Source organism: Coregonus lavaretus (genome assembly GCF_964263955.1).
Source record: "Coregonus lavaretus genome assembly, chromosome: 14".
Taxonomy (NCBI): Eukaryota; Metazoa; Chordata; class Actinopteri; order Salmoniformes; family Salmonidae; genus Coregonus; species Coregonus lavaretus.
Window position 1 is genome coordinate 14,002,703 of NC_140001.1, and position 20,404 is coordinate 14,023,106.

General features: G+C 43.6%; 1 protein-coding gene across 1 annotated transcript in view; it reads left to right on the forward strand.

The window, feature by feature from the left end:
- The first annotated feature begins 3,917 nt into the window (after nucleotides 1-3,917).
- Nucleotides 3,918-20,404, forward strand: part of LOC311141524 (acetyl-CoA carboxylase-like) — a 93,806-nt gene continuing 77,319 nt past the window's right edge. The window contains exons 1-2 of the mRNA XM_084176879.1: nucleotides 3,918-3,984; nucleotides 10,332-10,984. Coding sequence (XP_084033005.1) covers nucleotides 10,350-10,984 — 635 coding nt within the window. The 5' untranslated portion in view covers nucleotides 3,918-3,984; nucleotides 10,332-10,349. The remainder of the gene's footprint in view (nucleotides 3,985-10,331; nucleotides 10,985-20,404) is intronic.

Sequence of the window (20,404 nt, forward strand, 5' to 3'; positions counted from 1 at the left end):
GTGAGATATCTTCTTCAACTGGGGCACCCTATAGAGTAAACCTCTCTGAGGGAGGTAGTGAGACAGTGCAAACTATAGACCTGAAGGAAGTAGTACAGATGGAGACGGAGTAAATAGATTTTAACCTGTGGTTGGAATGGGTTCAGTATACGGTCTAAAGAGGACTGTTATGCCTGTAGGACAGCCAAACCAAGGTTAACAACTACTCCGTTCCCCTTGACAGGCTTTGACTCTCTGTCAGGTTTATCCTCCATGCAAGCCACCTGGGAATGTGGTGAAAGAGTCTTATGGTAACTTGCACTATCTGTTTCCCCCGATAACAAAGTCATCCCGACCTGGGTTGCCTCAGTTTGAAATCACAGGGGATTCTAATTGTAAGATAAGATAGGGTAGGGCCTCTTAGCTCCTGCTACCACACAGAGAATATCACAACTAAAAGAGACCATGACTAATCTCTCCTCTTTGTTGCAGCCAGAGGATTTTAGGAACCAAAACCAGACCCGTGCTGACATCTGATGGTTGTGTGGTGATAACTGATTGTGAACTCACCTACATACGCAAACAATCAAACGTGTCAGAGACTGGTGAGTTGTCACGTAGAAAGTAGGACCTCCTCCCGGGATCCTTTGATGAAAGGATATATATTGATGGGATCCACAATCAGATCGCAGCTGGGTTTGAATCAAGTATTTTCTGGTGGTCAACAATTAATAAAAATGTAGATTGGATAAATTATATTTAATATAACCAGCAAAAGATTTATAAACCACAATCGTGATGCAATAAAGGGATTAGCTGAGCAGACAGCGGCAACTAGCTTAATGACATGGCAGAATAGAATAGCTTTAGATATGCTTTTGGCTGAGCGGGACGGGGTTTGTGTTCTGTTTGGATATATGTGCTGTACTTTCATCTCCAACAACACAGCACCGGACGGGTCCGTGACCAAAGCGCTTGAGTGACCATCACCACGCTGGCGAACGAACTGGCTGAGAACTCTGGTATTGATAGCTCCATAAACGGTTGGTTTGATAACATATTTGGTGAATGGAAAACTATTGTTGTAACTATTCTGGGTGAAGTTATAGCTTCTATGGGTATACTTGTTCTTTGTGGATGTTGTCTTATTTCCTGTGTCTGAGGGTTGGTGAGAAAAGGAGATGGAGAAGGTGGTTTCCAAACAGATGGTGAGATACGGCCCAATCCCGGACTCCGACCTAAGGAATGAAGGATATGACCTACCAGGCTTGGTGGAGTGACACTCTAGAGGGTGTCTAAAGGGGGCCAAAATTTACTTCCCTGTTGGTGTTTTATGTTTTAATAATCTTATGTTTTGTGTTCTATTAATCCTGTGTTTTATGCTTTATTAATCAAGTTAACCATTGAGAATGTTTGTCTTTCCTTATGTGAAGGTTTGAAGTGCCTGGGTGACTTGTAGCCAACCGTTTGCAAGTTGGGTGTAGATGGAAGGACTGAAGGACTTTTATTATCAAATTGTCTATTAATAAAAGTGTTTATTTTTGTTTGTATTGTATTTTAATGAGTGACACCTTAGAGGGAGTCAAAAGGGGGAATTGTTGGGTTCTATTTTTCTCATAATTGGATCTGTATGTGATGAATAGCTTGGAAGGAATGCATTAATGAACTATACTGATATAAATTGTTTCACATAACAGGCTGTTGTTATTCATGTAAGGAACGTTAGGGGTAGGACAGATAAGACTTGTATTTCTTACAGATACGAACACTCTCTCTTTGTAGTCTGTGAAACTGTCCTTGAACATGGAGTACAGTGGAATGGTGTCTTTTGGGTGCAGACTCCGCAGGTTATTATCATAGCAACTATGCCTGGCAACAAATGAAATGCCGAGGAGTTGGGACCAACCCCTGCGCCAACGGATTGGCTGAATGGAGTCTGGACCACACTCAGTCCTTTGCTCTGGTTGGCCAACAGAAGAGGTGGAGGCTTTCTGTCAGAGTATTTGAAGAAGAGCTTAGAACAATGGATCAGTTCTCTGTCTGCCCTGCGTGGTTTTTCAGTGAGCCCGTATACGAACCTTCATACTTATCATACATACATTTTGCATATAATAAATTAAGCTTGGATTGAAGATCTCTTGATTTTTATTCCAATACCAGATTTGAATTACGCAATTTCTAACAGAACTATTATATTAAATCTGACTATCCACAATAATTGCATTTTTGTGTGCATGTAACCGCACTCATTGTCACACTACTACAACACAAGCTAGCTAAAGTTACTAGCGTTAGAGTGGGAAAAGCACTACTTGCAACACTGACTATTTTCTCTTGCACCACGCTCTTCTTCTTCAAGGTTTTACAACCTATTAGTATATTGCCGCCACTTACAGCCTACTATTCTTTATTATATATGAATTACCTCTCAGTAGTGAAGGCCAAGACACGTCACTTTAAAAATAAATACGCCCTCATCCATTGCAAGTCAAAATGTGATTGGTTCATTCCACTGTCACTCCAAAATTCTGCTATAATACAGTTGAATGGCAGAGGCCTTCTGTCCAGCTTCTGACGGCCTAGCCAATGGCTGGCTGGGCTAGCTAGGTTTTACTACCCAGAGACCACCGAAGAAAATCCTGATTGGATGTCCCTACCCAACCCTTATCTAACCATAGACAACTTGAATGGGGTAGGAATGTCCCAAGGATCCCGGATAGCAAGAACCCTCTTAAAAGTAGCAACTGCTAAAGCCAGCAAAGCAAATTAATTTCACACAGTAGGGGCAGTGTTAGTTTTTTTTACAGGTCGTGAAAAAAGTTCAGCAGCACAGAGATGTTTTAAATAATCATAACACTATTTCGGTCACAACATCCATGCAATACTAGATTTAGGGTGTGTTCTAGGTCGCTCGTAAATTCAGAGTTGTCAGATTGTCTGCTCCTAAATTCAGAGCGTGCACACTGGACGCTCTGGCCGAGGAGTAGGGTTGCAACCTAGGGCTGATCCAAGCGTTCTGACCTCACAACGGCAGTCAAGCACCCAAGCTAACGGCTAAAGTTGGCTAGCTTGCTAGCTACTTGCATACACAAATGCGAGAACACCTCACTGACCATTTTACTCGCCCTAGCAGAGCTGGTTAGGCTGTCTCCATGTTATCTATAGCGTTAGTGACTAACTTTGCTGCTGGCAACAATTTAATTGCGTTTGTTTGCAGATGTTTACTGACACCGGCCATATTCATCATCGGGTGTCGCGCGTTCGTAAATCCATCAGTCATCTGCGCTCTGGCACACTCAGACGAGTACTCTGAAATCGGAGTAGATAGCCAGAGTGAATTTACGAACGCACCCTTGGCTAACTTTAGACATCTACCCCTGGCTCGCTCATAATTGATTGATTTATGGAAATATTGTTTGGCATACCTACAAGGTTTTAATTTTGTCACTAATGATAAATTCATATCGAACTGGCACTGCTGTAGCTACAGTTACTTACAAGGAGGTTACATTTAACGCTATCATAGGTGGTGAGTAGCGCCTCTTAATATGGATTATTTTTACGTCAACCCTAAACTATTTTGAGCAGCACGACATGTCATACATGTTGCTTCATCAATAACAATCGCAACCCGAAATTGAGATTTGATAGGCCACTCACTGGAAGAAGGATATTCTTGTCAAATACATGAATCACAGCAACGTGATGTGTACTCTTTTCGCTCAGAATGCTGTGGACAAAAGGGTGCAAGCGATACGGTGTATGAACTTCGTAACCCATCGACGTTACTTGCTAGCGTTCAACAAGGGCGTATTCATTACGCCGATTCTGTTGCAAAACGTTTCTTAAACGGGGAGGGGCCCTGAATTTGTCCAATAGAAACTCTAATTTTAGTTTCAAAAACTGTTTGGGCAAATTAGTACACCCCTGTTGTTTATCTGGTGCACACGTGTGGCCACGGTAGACATCACGATTATAAGCATCACCACGAGCAAGACGGTAGAGGTAAGGCTACGACTAATTAGTTAATTTAGGAACTAGCTACAGCTACTTGTTCGGTCATCGAACAAGTTAGCTCTCAAAAACGCTGTAGCCAAGAATGTAGTTACCAGGCTATTCTTGCTTCCATACAGTTTCACCACTATTATGACTAGTCCAAGCCCATTTTCACCGCCAAGTTGTTTTAGTAATGTTTACTACATATTATTGCATTGGGGAGTTTAAACTTGTTCAGATCCACGAATATACATCAACATTGTTGTGAAAATGTAGAATTGCCCCTGAAAATGTTGTAGGCTAAATCCAGAGAGAGATTGATAGGCTACTGTTATCATTGTCCGAGATAGGGTAATCTACAAAAGTACTAGCTTTCTGAAACATTGATTAACGGGCTATCACTTTTGACCTAGTCTATATGATGTAAACTCTTTAATGGTCATACGTGTTTGTGCTCACTGCTCAGCCATCTACTCAAGCATGTCAGAGGAAAGGATTGTACAAATGTCCCTCCACCATTCTGAGCCAGGTTCACTTTGAAGGTCAAACTTGGCAGAGAAGATCATGCCTTTTTGTGGGAATGTGAGGGTAGCAAGGATGTCTTGCTTTACAGATTTTGTATGCGACATGGTATAATTTTGCTTCATCCCATACCACTGTTGTTTAGGCCAGCGGTTCTTAAAGTGGGGTCCGTGGACGAGGTACTGCAGGGGGTCTGCGGCCAGATCTCTCTCTCTCTCTCTCTCGGGTTCGATCCCAGGCTGTGTCACAGTCGGCCGTGACCGGGAGACCCATGAGGCGGTGCACAATTGGCCCATCATCGTCCGGGTTAGGGGAGGGTTTGGCCGGCCGGGATTTCCTTGTCCTAACGCGTTCTAGCGACTCCTTGTGGTGGGCCGGGCGCCTGCAAGCTGACTTCGGTCGCCAGCTGTATGGTGTATCCTTGGTGCGGATGGCTTCCGGGTTAAGCGAGCAGTGTGTCAAGAAGCAGTGCGGCTTGGCAGGGTCGTGTTTCGGAGAACGCATGGCTCTCGACCTTCGCCTCTCCCGAGTCTGTACGGGAGTTGCAGCAATGGGACAAGTCTGTAACTACCAATTGGATGTCATGAAATTGGTGCGAAAAAGGGGTCAAAAAATTTAAGAAATAAACTAATTTTGGCCAAGGGATCGTGGAAAAAGTTTAGTGGGTGTAATACAATACAATGTGATATTATTAATCTACAATGTACACTGCTCAAAAAAATAAAGGGAACACTAAAATAACACATCCTAGATCTGAATGAATGAAATAATCTTATTAAATACTTTTTTCTTTACATAGTTGAATGTGCTGACAACAAAATCACACAAAAATTGTCAATGGAAATCAAATTTATCAACCCATGGAGGTCTGGATTTGGAGTCACCCTCAAAATTAAAGTGGAAAACCACACTACAGGCTGATCCAACTTTGATGTAATGTCCTTAAAACAAGTCAAAATGAGGCTCAGTAGTGTGTGTGGCCTCCACGTGGCTGTATGACCTCCCTACAACGCCTGGGCATGCTCCTGATGAGGTGGCGGATGGTCTCCTGAGGGATCTCCTCCCAGACCTGGACTAAAGCATCCGCCAACTCCTGGACAGTCTGTGGTGCAACGTGGCGTTGGTGGATGGAGCGAGACATGATGTCCCAGATGTGCTCAATTGGATTCAGGTCTGGGGAACGGGCGGGCCAGTCCATAGCATCAATGCCTTCCTCTTGCAGGAACTGCTGACACACTCCAGCCACATGAGGTCTAGCATTGTCTTGCATTAGGAGGAACCCAGGGCCAACCACACCAGCATATGGTCTCACAAGGGGTCTGAGGATCTCATCTCGGTACCTAATGGCAGTCAGGCTACCTCTGGCGAGCACATGGAGGGCTGTGCGGCCCCCCAAAGAAATGCCACCCCACACCATGACTGACCCACCGCCAAACCGGTCATGCTGGAGGATGTTGCAGGCAGCAGAACGTTCTCCACGGCGTCTCCAGACTCTGTCACGTCTGTCACATGTGCTCAGTGTGAACCTGCTTTCATCTGTGAAGAGCACAGGGCGCAGTGGCGAATTTGCCAATCTTGGTGTTCTCTGGCAAATGCCAAACGTCCTGCACGGTTTTGGGCTGTAAGCACAACCCCCACCTGTGGACGTCGGGCCCTCATACCACCCTCATGGAGTCTGTTTCTGACCGTTTGAGCAGACACATGCACATTTGTGGCCTGCTGGAGGTCATTTTGCAGGGCTCTGGCAGTTGCACAAAGGCGGAGGTAGCAGTCCTGCTGCTGGGTTGTTGCCCTCCTACGGCCTCCTCCACGTCTCCTGATGTACTGGCCTTTCTTCTGGTATCGCCTCCATGCTCTGGACACTACGCTGACAGACACAGCAAACCTTCTTGCCACAGCTCGCATTGATGTGCCATCCTGGATGAGCTGCACTACCTGAGCCACTTGTGTGGGTTGTAGACGCCGTCTCATGCTACCACTAGAGTGAAAGCACCGCCAGCATTCAAAAGTGATCAAAACATCAGCCAGGAAGCATAGGAACTGAGAAGTGGTCTGTGGTCACCACCTGCAAAACCAGTCCTTTATTGGGGGTGTCTTGCTAATTGCCTATAATTTCCACCTGTTGTCTATTCCATTTGCACAACATCATGTGCAATTTATTGTCAATCAGTGTTGCTTCCTAAGTGGACAGTTTGATTTCACAGAAGTGTGATTGACTTGGAGTTACATTGTGTTGTTTAAGTGTTCCCTTAATTTTTTTTTTAGCAGTGTATGTTCTTAACCCTGGGCAACATGGGCCTGGTAGGCTCAAAGGGATATTGGGTATCCACAGTACTCCACCAATTATACATTTTTCAACTAAATACTTCTTATATACTTGACAACTGTAACATTTTCTCTCTGATGCCAAGAGGCGGGCCTATAAAATGTTTATTCCCAGGGCCCGAGACTTGGTTCGTCCAGCCATGCACTGCTGAAGTCATAGTAAAACTTATTGTATGCAATTTGTTATCTAACTCAAGTTGTGTTCTGATTATGAGGGGGTCCCTGATGAATTTGCTATCACAAAAGGGGTCCCGGCCCCAAAAAGTTTGAGAACCACTGGTTTATGCTACATGACTTGCCTGGCTCCATGTCCCAGATGCTAACTACCTTTAGCGCCTATTGATGAAGGTCCGGGGGACTTTCCGGGGACTTTTGTTAAGAGTGCCGATGCTCGATCTGAGCGTGAACACGCATCGCTTGCGGTACGGTTTTCGAAACATAAGTAACGTATCTTCCATATCAGTGAGAAATCATAAAAAATAAAGGTTAAATTAGTACACCTTTCATAGGGTTAGTGTTCCCACACAGCCATATCTCCATGTTACAGCACGTGTTTACGGAAGACTGAGGCGGCCACCTGTGCTAATTAGCCATCTAGCATGCTACGAACACCTGTGTGTAACGGAAGGAGGTTGCCAGAAACGTGTTTTAACTGAAAGATACTGTCAGCTGCAACTGATACAGCCGGTTAAAACAGTGTACAGTAAGTGTATATTTTGTATTTTTGAAATTATTTTGATGTGATATGAAGGCAGGGGTGAAAGTAGATTTGATTTCTTACCGGTATCGGACACCCAAGCGCGTGCACCCTTTTTTTATAGCCTAGGTGTAATCATAGAATTACATATAGAATCCCTGATCTCTGTGGGCCTAGTAGCCTAGGCCTAGTAAAGATGTATTACTTTCAACATGCATTACCTTTTTAATGTGGCATAAACACAACCAATCATGATGTTTTCATCTGAGTGACACATGGAACCGCAGATGTTTGTCCTCTCACAAAATTATTCCAGCATCCAAACAGTGCACTGTACACCCGCAATTTTATTTAATGTTAAGAGACATCTGTTACAAAACAACTAAGTGTATTGTAATGACATTCTGCAATTGTCATTAGGCCTACACTTGATGAATTGATGCTTCCACTGTTGTCCGTGCATGCCTCAGTCTAGGCCACTCATCTTTTCTTGGTACTTTGTGTTAATTGTGATAGGCTCATGTTTTACTGGTATGGCATACCCCCACTATTTATTTTGCCGGGACGCCATATCGGCTTACTTTCACCCCTGTATGAAAGTAAAGTGCTTTATGTTTCTAGAACCGTATCTCAATTCACGTTTAGATGGAGTATCTGGCTGTTTTTGCTGCCAGAGCCAGTCTACCTCGGAAAATAACGTAAAAGGTCCTTGGACCTTAAGGAGTAACGGTATGCTCGCCTACATTCCTTAAGAGTACATTCTTGGGCTTGTCCCTCCCCCTCCACATTTTATTCCCTCACTGCTGACCTTTCCTCCATGTGTCACAACAACCGATGTTAGCTGTGTTCGTGTGAATGAAATCCACTCAGCTCTCTCTCATCAGCTGCCAGAGTAAGGTTGTTTATCGGTCACAAAGTAGTAGTGAAGGAATAGCCTACTCCAGGGTTCTTCAATTCTGGTCCTGGAGGGCCGAAACACCTCTGTTTTTCATCCTCTCCTTCTAATCAGGGGCTAATTCAGACCTGGGACACCAGGTGAGTGCAATTAACTACCAGGTAGAAATAAAAAACAGAAGTGTTTCGGCCCTCCAGGACCGGAATTGAAGAACCCTGGCCTACTCACTAGCCTAGACCCTAAAAACACTGCAAAAGTTACCTTGTGCACTGCCAAAACAGGCATGTTTCTTTGCCTGCTTGTAGTTTACATTCCTGTTTGTGTCTGGGCTTTCAGAGACTGTCCATCTCCTTATGAGGTAGAAGTTGCTTCTAACTACAGATCTGGGATCGGATTACCTTACTGCCTGACCGTAAATATTAGCGGGATAAAGAAGACATCTGACCCTTGAACAGTGGTTGGGGTCAACCTCCACGTAGTCTGGGTCAACCTCCACGTAGTCTGGGTCAACCTCCACGTAGTCTGGGTCAACCTCCACGTAGTCTGTTATCGCAGTGTAGTGTTGGGAAAGCATTGAGAGAAAACAATCTGGGGTCGTTCCACCTCACAAAGCAGAAGAAAGAGGAATGACACCCGCCATCTCAGATTGTGCTGAAATCGTTTCTGTTGTTAGAAAAAGATAAGATTAGCATTCCTGAAACATTATTATGTTGAAATGTAATATGATCTCTGAGAAATAAAGCTAATTGATTGCACCCAAATTGGCCATTTTAATATAAGGGATTCATATAATCTTCAATAAATATAGTACCGAACATCCGATTTGAACCATTATTCTTCCTAACAATGAATAAGACGAGGAATCCAATAAAATGATCAAAAGCCAACCACGGACCCCCCACACCCCACACCAATCCCACCCCACCCCAACAAAAAGTATACAGTGTCAGTTCTCTATGTCTGACAAGTAGTATGGAGCTGTAGTAATGTATTACCTGTGAATCTGGTGATTTGTCCCCCCGTTAAGAGAAATTAGCCATTGAAGTCGCTTGCATTATTTACCATAAATGAGTGTGAAAGTACCAGGTTTTTCCCACTAGATGACACTGTTCCTGCTACTGCCACACACTTGTATCAATTTTGCTGGACTCTTGTGTTTATTAAATGGATCAGAACATTTTCTTTGCAACTTTGGGTACAAAAACAATAGCTTTTTCTCATGATAAAATAAATTGTGTGGTCATCTTCACAATTCAAGCCAGTCCTCCATGAAAGCAATTCAGAATGGGAAAAAATTACATCACCAGATTCACAGGGAATACATTACATAGGATGAAGAAGCAATACTCCAAGCCATAGTTCCATACTACTTGTTAGACATAGTGAACTGATACTGTATACTGGTTGTTGAGGTGGGTTTGGTGTGGGGCGTCCGTGGGTGGCTTTTGTTGTATTCCTCATTACCATTTCAGTGGATTCCTCATGTCTTACTCAATGGTAGGAAGAAGTTTGGTCCAAATCAGATGTTGGGTACTATATTTATTGAATATTATGTGAATCCTATAAATCAAAAGGGCCAATTTGGGTTGCAATCAATTATCTCAATTTCTCAGATCAAATAAAATGTCAACAAAATAATGTTTCATGAATGCTAATCTAACTACAGAAACAATTTCAGAACAATTTGTGATGGTGGGTGTCATGGCTTGCTGAAATGACATGGAACGACTCAGAATAGATTTTCTACAAGGTATTTTGCTTATATGGAAACCGTTGCTTGTGCACTTTACTGAATTCCTTATCTGAGGCAGTCGCATAATTCATTTGAATCCATATTTATTTTCTAATGATAACAAAGTTGGTACAGTCAGGACATTTGGATAAGAATCATACATCGTTTTTATTTTTATTTTGCAGTTTCAAGAGGATGTCTGAATGCTCCCACTTCTACTCTTGAGATTACTACTGATATTGTGGCTACTCTGGATGATTAAGGTCAAGCAGATGCTGGAGAAAGGGGCGGAAACGGCGACTGGCTGTGGAACCCCTGCAGCACAGCAGGAGATGCAAGCGGCCGATGGACCCGCTGCGGCTGCACACACCCCTGCTCCACTCCCTGCTAAACACTCCACACCCATGGGTCTTGCAGCATCTACCTCAACAGATAGTGGGGCCAACCGTCCCCTAACCCACACTGACCCCACTGTCGGTTCCATGATACCCAGGGCAGGGGGTTCCCAGCCTCCTCAGGCCTCTTCAGAGGAAATTACAGAGCAGCACACACAGCCGTCACCTCCCTTCGTTGTCCCTCAGCCTCCCAGTAGAACGATCAGGCCCAAGCTCATCTCCGGCCCAGAGGCTCGACGAGCGCGCCTCAAGTTCATCCTGGGAGCATCAGAGGACAATTCTTCAGATGAAGATTTGACCATGAAACCCCCTACAGGTTTTGGTTCCTCTCAGGCAGCGGCCACCTCCTGCCTACGACAAACTGTATCAGCAACCTCAACCACCTTCTACCCCCCACAGCAAGTTACATCAGTAACATCAACCCCTACCTCCCCTGGCATGAGGTAGGCCATAGCATGTTGTGCTACTTCTTTTAAGTTAACTTCATTTTCATATTACGCTGAACAAAAATATAAACTCAACATGCAAAGTGTTGGTCCCATGTTTCATGAGCTGAAATAATGTTCTATGCACACAAAAAACTAATTTCTCTCAAATTTTGTGCACACATTTGTTTACATCTCTGTTAGTGAGGATTTCTCCTTTGCCAAGATAATCCATCCACCAGACAGGTGTGGCATATCAAGAAGCTGATTAAACAGCATGCTCATTACACAGGTGCACCTTGTGCTGGGGACAATAAAAGGCCACTCTAAAATGTGCATTTGTGTCACACAACACAATGCCACAGATGTCTCAAGTTGAGGGAGCATGCAATTGGCATGCTGACTGCAGGAATGTTCACCAGAGCTGTTGCCAGAGAATTTAATGTTAATTTCTCTACCATAAGCCACCTCCAATGTTGTTTTAGAGAATTAGGCCGTACGTCCAACCGGCCTCAATCCTGCAGTCAGCATGCCAATTGCAAGCTCAATCAAAACTTGAGACATCTGTGGCATTGTGTGACAAAACCGCACATTTTCAAGTGGCCTTTTATTGTCCCCAGCACAAGGTGCACTTGTGTAATGATCATGCTGTTTAATCAGCTTCTTGATATGCCACACCTGTCAGGTGGATGGATTATCTTGGCAAAGGAGAAATGCTCACTAACAGCGATGTAAACAAATTTGTGCACAAAATTTGAGAGAAATAACCTTTTTGTAGTATGGAACATTTCTGGGATCTTTAATTTCAGCTCATGAAACATGGGACCAACATTTTACATGTTGCGATTATATTTTCCTTCAGTATATATTTTTTCAGTATAGAATAAACAGGTTTAGACATCTTCATTTTCTCTACTCCGATGACATCGGAAATTAATTCTTAGTTCAGAACGTGTTGATAGTGAATGCAAGTGCTTGCTCCATTAACCCAGTGTTAAGAATCAATGGATCATTCAAAAGATTAGCCCGTGGCTCATTGACTAGTGAGGTGAGGCTGCCTGTCAGTGCAGTAGCCTCTCGGTATCAGCAGAGTGCACTGTTGCCCAACAGGCGAGACCAAGTGTTTGCACTGTTGCCCAACAGGCGAGACCAAGTGTTGGCCAGGCCAGAGGCAAACTTGCCAGCCACATTGTGGTATTATTGCTGCCCCATGCTGTATCCACACAACAAGCTGCCTGTGATCACCTGACCACAGCATGCATGCTGACAGTGACTTGTGTTATTGTAGCATGCCTCACCTCTCTGCACTATTAATGGAACAAATGTCTTTGACTTTGAGAACCAGGGTCTGAGTCCCAGGAGGGCACACAACAACATATTGTATGTGTGCTAGACAAACGTTTCTACGTCCCTTGGAAGTTCTGTGCAAATACATTTGACTTGCTGTATGTAGCCTTTAGGCATAGAGCACAAGGTGCTATTGTTGATACTTTTTTGGTCAGCTGTCTGCTGAGCATATCTAAATCTACTTGACGCAGGTTCAGTTGGCTTTGACCGCCCCAGTCCACTCTCAGCCGAGTTTTGAAAAGCTTGTTTGTTTGTACTCTTGAGCCGCATGTGCAGGAATCACCATGGAGGTGAAACTGAAAGGGGAGAGAGGTAAGATAACATTAACAAAGATAGCTTTCCATGTGTTTTCAGGAATTATAGTTTTTCCACATTGTGAAGTAGCATAGGCCTATGAGTAGCACTGACTGACATGATGCCACTGTGTAGGCCTACACCTAACACGTACCAATTATGTTTTGGCAATTTCAGTCAGTTTGCTAAATGGAAGGATTTGCCTCCCAAGTTTTTGTTTACGATGTGCTAGAAGGTCACAATAAGCTTTAGTTTGGTAGTTTGTGAAGGGACAAGTTGTATTTAACTTAAATGAGAACGTGATACATCCACCCTCTGTGTGTGTGTGCGCGCGTTTTTGCGTGTGTGTGAGAAATATCAGATAAGATTGTCAAACACGTCTACACACCAGAGCTGGGTTCAAATACTATTTAGGGTATTTCAATTACTTTCAAAGACATTTGAAAGTAAATATTTCAATTTGTTTTATTTGTAGTAGTAAATTGGAATGTATTTGGAAATTCATTTGGAAAGTATTTGAAAATACTCAAATACACTGACTCATACACTCCCATGCATTTAACCTAGATATTTGAAAATAGTATTTAAAATAAGTATTAGAAAATACTTTCAAATAGTAGGCTATTTTTAGGAAATTATTAGAAAATGCTTTCAAATACTTCCAATAGAGGTAGTTCAATCGAGGACATGCTTAACTGAATGAACAACAGAGACAAAATGCAAGTATGAACATTTATTAAAATAATTTAGGGAATGCCCTCATCTCCAAGGGATTGTCCTCGGAGATGCTGTGATGCAGGTAGCCCTATGAGGGGATATAACAACGATTCACTGATACGCATTGGTCTCTGGTTCAAATGTTTAAGATATGAGTGGATCGGTCCGTGGGACCCCGAACCAGTCCAAATGTAGCATTTGTCTATTACTAGGTTATTTTTATAAAATTCACCGGAGACAACTCTCATCTGGCTATACACTGAGTGTACAAAACATTAGGAACTCTTTCCTAATGACATAGACTGACCAGGTGAAAGCTATGATCCCTTATTGTTGTCACTTTTTAAATCCACTTCAATCAGTGTAGATGACGGGGAGGTGACAGGTTAAAGAAGGATTTTTAAGCCTTGAGATAATTGAGACATGGATTGTGTATACAATGAGGGAAAAAAGTATTTGATCCCCTGCTGATTTTGTACGTTTGCCCACTGACAAAGACATGATCAGTCTATAATTTTAATGGTAGGTTTATTTGAACAGTGAGAGACAGAATAACAACATAAAAATCCAGAAAAACGCATGTCAAAAATGTTATAAATTGATTTGCATTTTAATGAGGGAAATAAGTATTTGACCCCTCTGCAAAACATTACTTAGTACTTGGTGGCAAAACCCTTGTTGGCAATCAGCGGTCAGACGTTTCTTGTAGTTGGCCACCAGGTTTGCACACATCTCAGAAGGGATTTTGTCACACTCCTCTTTGCAGATCTTCTCCAAATCATTAAGGTTTCGAGGCTGACGTTTGGCAACTCGAACCTTCAGCTCCCTCCACAGATTTTCTATGGGATTAAGGTCTGGAGACTGGCTAGGCCACTCCAGGACCTTAATGTGCTTCTTCTTGAGCCACTCCTTTGTTGCCTTGGCCGTGTGTTTTGGGTCATTGTCATGCTGGAATACCCATCCACGACCCATTTTCAATGCCCTGGCTGAGGGAAGGAGGTTCTCACCCAAGATTTGACGGTACATGGCCCCGTCCATCGTCCCTTTGATGCGGTGAAGTTGTCCTGTCCCCTTAGCAGAAAAACACCCCCAAAGCATAATGTTTCCACCTCCATGTTTGACGGTGGGGATGGTGTTCTTGGGGTCATAGGCAGCATTCCTCCTCCTCCTCCAAACACAGCGAGTTGAGTTGATGCCAAAGAGCTCGATTTTGGTCTCATCTGACCACAACACTTTCACCCAGTTCTCCTCTGAATCATTCAGATGTTCATTGGCAAACTTCAGACGGGCCTGTATGTGTGCTTTCTTGAGCAGGGGGACCTTGCGGGCGCTGCAGGATTTCAGTCCTTCACGGCGTAGTGTGTTACCAATTGTTTTCTTGGTGACTATGGTCCCAGCTGCCTTGAGATCATTGACAAGATCCTCCTCTGTAGTTCTGGGCTGATTCCTCACCGTTCTCATGATCATTGCAACTCCACGAGGTGAGATCTTGCATGGAGCCCCAGGCCGAGGGAGATTGACAGTTATTTTGTGTTTCTTCCATTTGCGAATAATCGCACCAACTGTTGTCACCTTCTCACCAAGCTGCTTGGCAATGGTCTTGTAGCCCATTCCAGCCTTGTGTAGGTCTACAATCTTGTCCCTGACATCCTTGTAGAGCTCTTTGGTCATGGCCATGGTGGAGAGTTTGGAATCTGATTGATTGATTGCTTCTGTGGACAGGTGTCTTTTATACAGGTAACAAGCTGAGATTAGGAGCACTCCCTTTAAGAGTGTGCTCCTAATCTCAGCTCGTTACCTGTATAAAAGACACCTGGGAGCCAGAAATCTTTCTGATTGAGAGGGGGTCAAATATTTATTTCCCTCATTAAAATGCAAATCAATTTATAACATTTTTGACATGCGTTTTTCTGGATTTCTTTGTTGTTATTCTGTCTCTCACTGTTCAAATAAACCTACCATTAAAATTATAGACTGATCATTTCTTTGTCAGTGGGCAAACGTACAAAATCAGCAGGGGATCAAATACTTTTTTCCCTCACTGTATGTGCCATTCAGAGGGTGAATGGGCAAGACAAAATATTTAATTGCCTTTTGAACGGGGTATAGTAGTAGGTGCCAAGCACACCAGTTTGTGTCAAGAACTGCAATGCTGCTGGGTTTTTCACACTGAACAGATTCCTTTGTGTATCAAGAATGGTCCACCACCCAAAGGACATCCCAGCCAAATTGACACAACTGTGGGAAGCATTGGAGTCAACATGGGCCAGCATCCCTGTGGAAAGCTTTCAACACCTTGTATAGTCCATGCCCTGACGAATTGAGGCTGTTCTGAGTGCAACTCAATATTAGGAAGGTGTGCTTAATGTTTTGTATACTCAGTGTATGCTGATCAGGGATTACACTAGATTTTATTTTGATTGTTCAGGTTCACCATGAGCAATAGTTTTGGTAGTTTTGCTTGAAACAAAATACACTGCTCAAAAAAAATAAGGGAACACTTAAACAACACAATGTAACTCCAAGAAAATCACACTTCTGTGAAATCAAACTGTCCACGTAGGAAGCAACACTGATTGACAATAAATGTCACATGCTGTTGTGCAAATGGAATAGACAACAGGTGGAAATTATAGGCAATTAGCAAGACACCCCCAATAAAGGAGTGGTTCTGCAGATGGTGACCACAGACCACTTCTCAGTTCCTATGCTTCCTGGCTGATGTTTTGGTCACTTTTGAATGCTGGCGGTGCATTCACTGTAGTGGTAGCATGAGACGGAGTCTACAACCCACACAAGTGGCTCAGGTAGTGCAGCTCATCCAGGATGGCACATCAATGCGAGCTGTGGCAAGAAGGTTTGCTGTGTCTGTCAGCGTAGTGTCCAGAGCATGGAGGCGCTACCAGTCGACAGGCCAGTACATCAGGAGACGTGGAGGAGGCCGTAGGAGGGCATCAACCCAGCAGCAGGACTGCTACCTCCGCCTTTGTGCAAGGAGGAGCAGGAGGAGCACTGCCAGAGCCCTGCAAAATGACCTCCAGCAGGCCACAAATGTGCATGTGTCTGCTCAAACGGTCAGAAACAGACTCCATGAGGGTGGTATGAGGGCCCGACTTCCACAGGTGGGGGTTGTGCTTACGGCCCAACACCGTGCAGGACGTTTGGCATTTGCCAGAGAACACCAAGATTGGCAAATTCGCCAATGGCGCCCTGTGCTCTTCACAGATGAAAGCAGGTTCACACTGAGCACATGTGACAGACGTGACAGAGTCTGGAGACGCCGTGGAGAACGTTCTGCTTCCTGCAACATCCTCCAGCATGACCGGTTTGGCGGTGGGTCAGTCATGGTGTGGGGTGGCATTTCTTTGGGGGGCCGCACAGCCCTCCATGTGCTCGCCAGAGGTAGCCTGACTGCCATTAGGTACCGAGATGAGATCCTCAGACCCCTTGTGAGACCATATGCTGGTGCGGTTGGCCCTGGGTTCCTCCTAATGCAAGACAATGCTAGACCTCATGTGGCTGGAGTGTGTCAGCAGTTCCTGCAAGAGGAAGGCATTGATGCTATGGACTGGCCCGCCCGTTCCCCAGACCTGAATCCAATTGAGCACATCTGGGACATAATGTCTCGCTCCATCCACCAACGCCACGTTGCACCACAGACTGTCCAGGAGTTGGCGGATGCTTTAGTCCAGGTCTGGGAGGAGATCCCTCAGGAGACCATCCGCCACCTCATCAAGAGCATGCCCAGGCGTTGTAGGGAGGTCATACAGCCACGTGGAGGCCACACACACTACTGAGCCTCATTTTGACTTGTTTTAAGGACATTACATCAAAGTTGGATCAGCCTGTAGTGTGGTTTTCCACTTTAATTTTGAGTGTGACTCCAAATCCAGACCTCCATGGGTTGATAAATTTGATTTCCATTGACAATTTTTGTTTGATTTTGTTGTCAGCACATTCAACTATGTAAAGAAAAAAGTCTTTAATAAGATTATTTCATTCATTCAGATCTATGATGTGTTATTTTAGTGTTCCCTTTATTTTCTTGAGCAGTGTATATACATATATTTTAGATATACACTACCGGTCAAAAGTTTTAGAACACCTACTCATTCAAGGGGTTTTCTTTCTTTTTTAAACTATTTTCTACATTGTAGAATAATAGTGAAGACATCAAAACTATGAAATAACACACATGGAATCATTTAGTAACCAAAAAAGTGTTAAACAAATCAAAATATATTTTATATTTGAGATTCTTCAAATAGCCACCCTTTGCTTTGATGACAGCTTTGCACACTCTTGGCATTCAGAAGATAGCCCTAGTTTGTAAAAGACCAAGTCCACATTATGGCAAGAACAGCTCAAATAAGCAAAGAGAAACGACAGTCCGTCATTACTTTAAGACATGAAGGTCAGCCAATACATTTTAAGAACTTTGAAAGTTTCTTCAAGTGCAGTCGCAAAAACCATCAAGCGCTATAATGAAACTGGCTCTCATGAGGACCGCGACAGGAAAGGAAGACCCAGAGTTACCTCTGCTGCAGAGGATACGTTCATTAGAGTTACCAGCCTCAGAAATTGCAGCCCAAATAAATGCTTCACAGAGTTCAAGTCACAGACACATCTCAACATCAACTGTTCAGAGGAGACTGTGTGAATCAAGCCTTCATGGTTGAATTGCTGCAAAGAAACCACAACTAAAGGACACCAATAAGAAGAAGAAACTTGCTTGGGCCAAGAAACACAAGCAATGTATATTAGACTGGTAGAAATGTGTCCTTTGGTCTAAAGTCCAAATTTTAGATTTTTGGCTCCAACCGCTGTGTCATTGTGAGACGCGGTGTGGGTGAACGGATGATCTCCGCATGTGTATTTCCCACCGTAAAGCATGGAGGAGAAGGTGTTATGGAGTGGTGGTGCTTCGCTGGTGACACTGTCTGTGATTTATTTAGAATTCAAGGCACAATTAACCAGCATGGCTACCACAGCATTCTGCAGCGATACGCCATCCCATCTGGTTTGGGCTTATTGGGACTGTAATTTGTTTTTCAACAGGACAATGACCCAACACAACTCCAGGCTGTGTAAGGGCTATTTGACCAAGAAGGAGAGTGATGGAGTGCTGCATCAGATGACCTGGCCTCCACAATCCCCCAACCTCAACCAAATTGAGATGGTTTGGGATGAGTCAGACCGCAGAGTGAAGGAAAAGCATCCAACAAGTGCTCAGCATATGTGGAACTCCTTCAATACTGTTGGAAAAACATTCCAGGTGAAGCTGGTTGAGAGAATGCCAAGAGTGTGCAAAGCTGTCATCAAAGCAAAGGGTGGTATTTGAAGAATCTCAATTATAATTTGTTTAACACTTTTTTTTGGTTACTACATGATTCCATATGTGTTATTTCATAGTTGTGATGTCTTCACTATTAATCTACAAATGTAGAAAATAGTAAAAATTAAGAAAAACCCTTGAGTGAGTAGATGTTTTAAAACTTTTGACTGGTAGTGTATAGGATAAAGTTGTATCCTCATTATGAAATGATCAATCACCTTTGCTACCCGCACTGCATGGTTGAAGCAGGAGAAGAGGAGAAGCTCACTCTGAGTCCATCAAAACTTCCAAACGGTCTAAACCATTCGATTATGAGACGGGGATGAAATCCAAAGTTGTGCTATATATTAATGGGCTACCTAGGTCATAGAAAATTTAAGATAAATATTGACACATTACTAACTGTAACACTTTATCTGCATAAAGTGCAAATTAATTTGTTGGTGATTTCAGATCAAAAGTGGGGGGTGGGGACAAAAAGCAAACATTGCAATGAACAGGGTTCACAGGATGACAAAAAGGACAGAAGATCAGTTGGATAACAAAGCAAGCCCTCTATCATGGAGGATCTATCTTCCTTTATGTGCAATCAGTGAAAGCGTTACCATGTTGATTTCAATCTCAGTTGGTAAACTCCACATTAGAGTTCCAAAATACTTAAATAAACTCTCACAGCTGTAATACTCTGACTGCGCAAGTGGAAGGACTTCAGGTTTCTAATTTTACCAAATAAAATATCCACTTTTCACTACGTTCAAATCACATTTTATTTGTCACATGCGCCGAATAAAACAGGTGTAGACCTTACCGTGAAATGCTTACTTACGAGCCCTTAACCAACAACGCAGAGTTGAAAAAAAGTAACACAATACAATAACGAGGCTATATACAAGGGGAACCAGTACCGACTCAATGTGCAGGGGTATGGGTTAGTCGAGGTAATTGAGGTAATATGTAAGTAGTGGTAAAATGACTATGCATAGATAATAAACAGAGTAGCAGCAGTGTGTGTGTTGGAGTGTCAGTGTAGTGTGTGTATCAAGAGTCCAGTGAGTGTACATCAAGCCTGTGCAAGAGAGTCAGTGCAAAAAATAAGAATTAACAAGAATAAAATAAGGGGGTCAATGCAAATAGTCTGGGTAGCCATTTGATTAACTGTTCAGCAGTCTTATGGCTTGCGGGTAGAAGCTGTTAGGGAGCCTTTTGGTCCCAGACTTGGCACTCCGGTACCGCTTGCCATGCGCTAGCAGAGAGAACAGTCTGACTTTGGTGGCTGGAGTCTTTGACAATTTTTAAGGCCTTCCTCTGACACCGCCTGGTATAGAGGTCCTGGATGGCAGGAAGCTTGGCCCCAGTGATGTACAGGGTAGTACGCACTACCCTCTGTAGCGCCTTGCGGTCGGATGCCGAGCAGTTGCCATACCAAGCATTGATGCAACCAGTCACGATGCTCTCGATGGTGCAGCTGTAGAACTTTTTGAGGATCCGAGGTCCCATGCCAAATCTTTTCAGCGGTGTTGTTGTTGTGCCTTCTTCACGACTGTGTTGGTGTGTTTAGACCATGATAGGTCCTTAGTGATGTGGAAACCAAGGAACTTGAAGCTCTCGACCCGGTCCACTACAGCCCCATTCGATGTTAATGGTGGAATGCTCGGCCCTCCTTTTCCTGTAGTCTGCTTGAAACATGTAGGTATTAAAGACTGAGCCAGGGAGAGGTTGAAAATGTCAGTGAAGACACTTGCCAG